The sequence below is a fragment of the Antedon bifida genome, chromosome 4 (genome assembly GCF_963402885.1).
Source record: "Antedon bifida chromosome 4, ecAntBifi1.1, whole genome shotgun sequence".
NCBI lineage: Eukaryota > Metazoa > Echinodermata > Crinoidea > Comatulida > Antedonidae > Antedon > Antedon bifida.
Window position 1 is genome coordinate 21,625,487 of NC_136229.1, and position 6,874 is coordinate 21,632,360.

The window sequence follows — 6,874 nt, forward strand, 5'->3', positions numbered from 1 at the left end:
TTATCAATTTAATTAAGTTATTGCGTACAAACAATGGAAAAGGTTCCAACGAACCGTGGTGAGTGGAGAAATCATTTAGAAACTTTTTATATAAATAGAAATAATAGTTGAAATGAATGACATTTTTTTTGTTTTTTGGACACGATAAATTTCTTCACTGTGAAAATATTCACCCATCATTTATGATAGACCTATATTAATTGTGTATGGCCAGAAGATAAATTGCCTAGGTAGCTTTACAGTGTACTTATCCTTTTTAAATATTTGCAGACATAATTGTCAACGAAACGTTCGGGCCTGTCATCCAAGGACTAAAACCAATATCGAGTTTCAGTGGGAAGACAAAGGCACAAGGAGACGATGTTACAAAGACCAGCATCAATGATTTGGCAGTCAAGCCAAAGGTCGAACGTCCTCAGCACAGGATAAAGCCACCAGTTGCACCAAAACCAGCAAAGAAAAGTGTAAAAATGATGGCTTATTCAATCCATGATGGCAATATTGTAAAAGAGGACAAGTTGCATCAGATTAAGCCACCAGTTGCACCAAAACCAGCGAAGAAAAGTGTAAGAATGATGGCTTATTCAATCCATGATGGCAATATTGTAAAAGGGGACAAGTTGCATCAGATTAAGCCACCAGTTGCACCAAAACCATCAAAGAAAAGTGTAAAAAAGACGGCGCATTCAATCCAAGGTGATGGCAATATTGTAAAAGAGGACAAGTTTCATCAGATTAAGCCACCAGTTGCACCAAAACCAGCGAAAAAAAGTGTAAAAAAGATGAAGCATTCAATCCAAGGTGATGACAATATTGTAAAAGAGGACAAGTTTCACCAGATTAAGCCACCAGTTGCACCAATACCAGCAAAGAAAAATGTAAAAAAGATGGCGCATTCAATCCAAGGTGATGTCAATATTGTAAACCAGGACAAGTTTCACCAGATTAAGCCACCAGTTGCACCAATACCAGCAAAGAAAAATGTAAAAAAGATGGCGCATTCAATCCAAGGTGATGACAATATTGTAAAAGAGGACAAGTTTCATCATATTAAGCCACAAGTTGCACCAAAACCAGCGAAGAAAAGTGTAAAAAAGATGGTGCATTTAATCCAAGGTGATGAGAATATTGTAAAAGAGGACAAGTTGAAAAAGCCACCCAAAATAATCGGCTGGGCGAAACTCCTTGGCAACACCAAAACAAGAGGTGCATCTGTGAAAAATATGACCCAGAACTTTATGCAGGACAACAATGGATTGGATTGGAGCGACGATGAGGATGAGATATTTTATGATGCACTTTCAGGTACTTATTACAATCAATCTAATTATTTCTCTTATTTTGACAAGTTTTTTTTAAAACCTTACATGGATGTAATAATGTACAAAATGTCACACAATGTTTGCATTTTACAGACTTGAATGACATTTTTGATGAACCTCAATACATCAGTGGTTCTGAAGATATTAAGAATCATGTGCAAGATGTAGAAAGCATAAGAAAGGTCAGTGACCTGGATGTCACCACCAAGGCAGCAGCTGCAGCCATTGAAGTCTTCGACAATAACATGTTCCTTGACGATAGTACCCCAGATGCCGTCGCAGTCACTACAAAAGTGAAGGATTACATTGGAGAAATTGACAAAAATGCCGTGGATGAGTACATCTCCGGCATTATCTCAACCAGCATGAAGACTGTCGATGTAACCAACTCCTTGATTGACAACACCATCTCTGACATTAATATTGACGACACATTGTCCAATGGCAAGATTGAAAAAACTGCCTCTGATCCCAAGATTGATGACACTCTCACCGATGGCAAGATTTACAACACCATCCTTGATGTTGAAATTGATGACCCCATCCCTGATGTTGAGATTGACGTCAATGCAGTCAGACAGTATGTCGCTCAAATTATTCGCCACAGCAGTTATGTCATCGCCATGGACAAGGCAGATGAAAAGGATAGTAAGACTTTCAAAAACGATGTTTCAACCTGCAAGCCAAGCGAAGGTGATTTATTTTATTACATAAAAATAAACATGCATTTTATTATGTTTTTTTAATTAGTAATACAAATACTGTAGTACTATATTATTAAAAACAAACATTGCATTTATTCCTTACAGCCAATTTGGCTGGTGATGTCCCTGCTAACCAGAATTCTACAGATGTACCACGAGCAGGAATTTTCAGGCGGCTTTTCCGCAGACTTCGACGAGGCATCCGTAATATCTGTTGCCACAGAACACTGACAGAGGAAATCCAGGATACTACCGGTGAAGATATCGACAGCACAGATGCCAGTGCCAATGATGCCAGTGCCAATGACGTCAGCAATGATGACAGTGATCTTGCAGCGAATGATGAAGAAGTTGACACCATTGATCCTGTTCACAATACTTCACGCCACAGGTTCCTCTCTGCATTGTTATGCTACAAACACTAATCAAGTGCAATATTATACAGAATCAACTAATTATCAATATTACTGCAAAACCATTGGATTTTATAACTATATATTATATTTTTTAACCAGAATGATAAATATTATTATGTCTCATATTATATCAAATGCTTAAATATAAGATTTCAAAGATTTTCAAAATATTGCCTTTGCGTTTATTATTTGCCTTTGTGTTCAATGTTCATTCACATATGGGACTACGAATTTTACCAGGTAATGCTGATGAGGTTATGTTATATGGTGATGATGAAATAAACATAATACATACATTATTATATTTATTCAATATCCACTAGAAAAATAGATGATGGCGTTGAAACAGAAAATGAATAATCATAAATCTAAAAGAACTTAAGAAATACATTAATTTCTCTTTAAAAAAGTTTATTAAAATTGGATGTTTTAGCAAATTAGTTCATTATTAAAAACAAAATTCAGCAAAATTTGAATTATCAAATTAAGCCATACTGACATAATCCAACGAATCATGATTTGCATAATTTATGATGCAATAATTGAAATACACTTAACCAAGATATTTCACTTAAGTCAATAAATATATGGATTTCACTTAAGGGATATTCAGTTAGATAGGAATTTCTTATTTTTTATTTTAGGATATTTCCTTTAGATAGTGTGATATATGTAGGGCTACAGGTTCCTAGGAACTCTATTCCTACCACCAATCCACTACAATAAGATGATCTCATTTGCCTTCTCATCCCACCTTGTTAGCAAGGCACCTAACAGTCAATCAATGTTTAAAAAAACAGTATTACTAGATGTTAAAATTCCATTGAAGCAATAAAACTCCTTCTTTGGGACACCCCTAGGGATTACTTTTCCATGAAACGAACGACAGGAAACATATTGGTGTTGACAACAGTCAACACCTATTCAGAGGGACAGACCATTAATAAGGCGGCACTCATATTAAGGGGACAATCTGTATAGTGAAACAACATACCAATTTGGCTGTACATTATGCATCCTCCCAAACAACTCAATCTTGCGTTTTCCTGGTGAAAGTCGCTCAATCAATCCATATATTTCATCTGGTTTGTGACTTGTCTCTCTCACTTCGGCTACAATGACATCACAATCAAGGCCCCTATTATACCCTGCAGGGTCACCCTTGACCCCAACCTACATGAATAAATATAACAGATAAAATAGTTTCCATAAAAATAAAACACAATGATTTTCTGTAGAGTAAAGCCAACAAATTGTCTTTATGAGTGTCATAACTTGATTATGATTTCTCAATAAGCTAGACGATTCAAACTAAGTCTAAATAAGGAAATCAAACGGAAAGAACTGAATTCACAATAAATACACATTTACAAAATAAATACAGCTTGATTTACCAAACAATGTTCTTTCCCATGATTCAACCAATGACCTGTCCTTCCTATTCGGATTAACCTCTGAAGCTGGTTGGTCTTTACCCAGCTGATTTCATCAACTTGTTTATATCTGGTTAAATTCAAATGTAAATGTATGGTCACCCATCAATAAAAAATAAACTCTGTACAAATAGGCAATAAATATAATAATATCGCATTCCTATGAGAACTGAGAATACTCAATAGGTGTCCTTATCCAGGTGGGAAAGTGTTCCAAGAACCTGTTCCAAGAATCTTGATATTTTACACATGCTTGCTTGTAGTCCCAATATGTAGTCAGTGTGTTGCTTCTAGGGAAAAAAACACAAAATGAGTACACTGGATGTTATCTTAGCAAGCGAAAATTTATGTAATATAGACTTCTTATACCAGGAGCGGATCCAGGATTGTGTGAAAAGGGGGGGGGGGGGGCGCAACTTTAGAGAGTCCGCACCAACGCAGCCCCACCATGGTAGGGGCTGAGTTGAGAGACGATTTTGAAAATTTAACACCTCTAGATGGTCGGAAATGGCACTCTCACGTTAAATAAATGTATAAAAATTGATATTTTAAATATGAAAACTGAGGTAATAGCCTATTAAAGAGTGACATTTTCCCAATAGGCTTATTTTGAGTAAAATCGTCACAACAGGGCGTTTCGCGCAAGTCAGCGTTTGCACGTACATGGCGGAAAAAGGTGCCTGTCCAGGGCCGTCGACAGAACATGTTATTAAATGACGCCCCAGATGGCCGGAAAAAATGGTACTCTCGCACATAAAATTGATGATAAATGGCACCTTTAATTTGCAGGAAAACACACTCATGTGTAGCATGCCACCAATGAGCAAAACGATCATACTCTTCCCTCCAATAAACACACGTGATTAATTACAGGACGATATAACATTTTGTTGCCGATTTCATTCACTCAGTATTTAGTTTTGATTGCGTTGCGTTCAAGTTCAATTCGAACGTACATCTAGGGGAAGCCCCGAAAAAAGCGCAAATTTAATGCTTATTATAGATCAATATTTATTTACATCAATTTGTTGAAGAAATCAAATATATAAATATAATAGGTATTGATACAGTGGGTGGCCTAGGAAAAAAAATCGGTTGCTAATGTATACTACCACAGTACACAGTTACCACAGTTAGTGTACTATATTATTATTAACATTATTATCCTCTATAATGATGATCTGTAGGTAACCACGCCGTGCCAATTTTGACGTATATACACTTTTATTTATGCTTGCTGACTGCCAGCGATATAAACAATGGGTAGGCCTACGCGGTTGTATGGCGGTGTCCTTTGTACGAATCGTTCGTGCCCCGAGTATGGGTACGATACACGCGTCAATATCATGTTACATCCAGGGACCAAAATGCGTTTCAGGTGAAAATAGGCTATTCATTTCGCAACTCTTAGAAATTTACAGACAGCAACGGCAATGGAGACCTCTAATAAAAAGTAAATTAGCACGGTGCTGAATGTGTTTTAACCAAAAGTGAAAGTACTTTACTCTTTTTTACGCTTTTTTCCCCTTTTTTTTCCCTTATGGTAGGATAAATTTTTTTTCTCTCCAGATTTATAGGGAGGGGGAGGGGCGTGCGGAGGTTACGCCCCCCCCCCCCTGGATCCGCCACTGGTTAAAGTAACTCCAAGGTATTTATAGTGGGACACTGTTTCGATTTGATTATTAAGGATGAAATATTGCAAAGAGTTGTGGTTTTTTGAGCGGGTTATTTCCATGACTTTACATTTACCAGGATTGAGGGACATACGATTTGTTTCACCCCATTTAATGATAGAGTTGAGGTCAGCCTGTAAAAAGTCACAATCAACTGGGGATTTGATTACTCTATAGAGAACAGTGTCGTCAGCATATTGTGGCATGTGAGATGAGATCAAGGTAGAAAGATCTGCAATATACATATTAAAAAGAATAGGGCCAAGCACCGAGCCCTGAGGCACTCCAGATGTAACGTGAACCGAAGAGGAAAGAGTGCCTTTGTAAGAAACAGCTTGTTCACGATTCGACAGGAAAGAATGCAACCAATTCAGTAAGTTCCCACAAAAGCCATACTTGTGCAATTTATCCATGGATAGGGTGGCTAACTCTGTCAAATGCCTTTGACCAGTCAAGGAAAATTGCATCGATACGGGGTGGATTGCGTCTATCCAAGCATTCCGCCCAATTATGAAAAATAGTGACAAGTTGGGTAATGCAGGATTTCTTGTGAGAGAAACCGTGTTGGGATTAGGGTATGATACCATGTTTATCAGTATGAGCTAGCAAATGTTTCGCAATAAGTCGCTCAAGCACTTTACCTACAACGGATGTAAGGGATATGGGTCTATAGTTGAGGATATCTGTTAGCGGAGTTATGGATAGGGATAATATGTGCATGTTTCCAATCAGAAGGAACTTCACCCAGAGTTATGGATACGGATAATATGTGCATGTTTCCAATCAGAACTTCACTCAGAGTCAAAGATATGTTAAAATTTTGGTTAAAACAGGAATAACAGAAAAAGAAGAAAGTTTAAGCATTCGAGCAGAAATGCCATCAGGTCCAGGGGATTTAGAAACAGCCAGAGAAGTAATTACTGATTTCACCTCATCCTCTCGAACCTGTAATTGTTTCATGATATCAACACCAGAATGGCATCAGAACTCAGAAACAGGAGGCTTGCAGAGAGAGGATGCACGTGCTGTCAAGATCGCTCGAAAGAGGGCGGGAACTTTTTAAATAAAAGGAGTAATTAACGGTATGATTTCTATTTTTAGGCCAATACAATAGATACAATTGTTGGAACTTCACACACATATTATTTGCGTGTATGCGCTCAACGCGTAGAAGTTATGCAAATTGCTGTTGTTGTAAATATAGCGAACGCGCAACGAGCGATCTCTCTCTCGGCGTCAAGTTTTCAACGAGAAGACATCGACATTTTATGAGCAAAATATCAGCGAGTTTTTACGAGTTTAACGATAATAATTAGTTGATTAGTT

The 6,874-nt window shown here is 37.4% G+C and overlaps 1 protein-coding gene across 1 annotated transcript; it reads right to left on the reverse strand.

Moving 5' to 3' along the window:
- Positions 1 to 1,866: 1,866 nt before the first annotated feature.
- Positions 1,867 to 5,793, reverse strand: LOC144839257 (N(6)-adenosine-methyltransferase catalytic subunit METTL3-like). Its single transcript, XM_078694572.1, has 5 exons — positions 5,625 to 5,793; positions 3,837 to 3,961; positions 3,437 to 3,615; positions 2,130 to 2,447; positions 1,867 to 1,998 (listed from the first exon to the last, which is right to left on the reverse strand). The coding sequence occupies exons 1-4, from the start codon at positions 5,791 to 5,793 to the stop codon at positions 2,336 to 2,338; spliced, it is 585 nt and encodes a 194-aa protein (XP_078550698.1). The 3' UTR covers positions 1,867 to 1,998; positions 2,130 to 2,335.
- Positions 5,794 to 6,874: the final 1,081 nt, after the last annotated feature.

Bases quoted from the DNA above. Each gene is read 5' to 3' on its own strand.
- LOC144839257 (XM_078694572.1), bottom strand. From the start codon at position 5,793: ATGTATATTGCAGATCTTTCTACCTTGATCTCATCTCACATGCCACAA. The intron at 3,616-3,836 runs GTAAATCAAGCT...TTATTCATGTAG, and splicing joins ATGGGAAAGAACATTGTTTG to GTTGGGGTCAAGGGTGACCC. The intron at 2,448-3,436 runs GTATGTTGTTTC...GCACTTGATTAG, and splicing joins CATAATGTACAGCCAAATTG to TGTTTGTAGCATAACAATGC.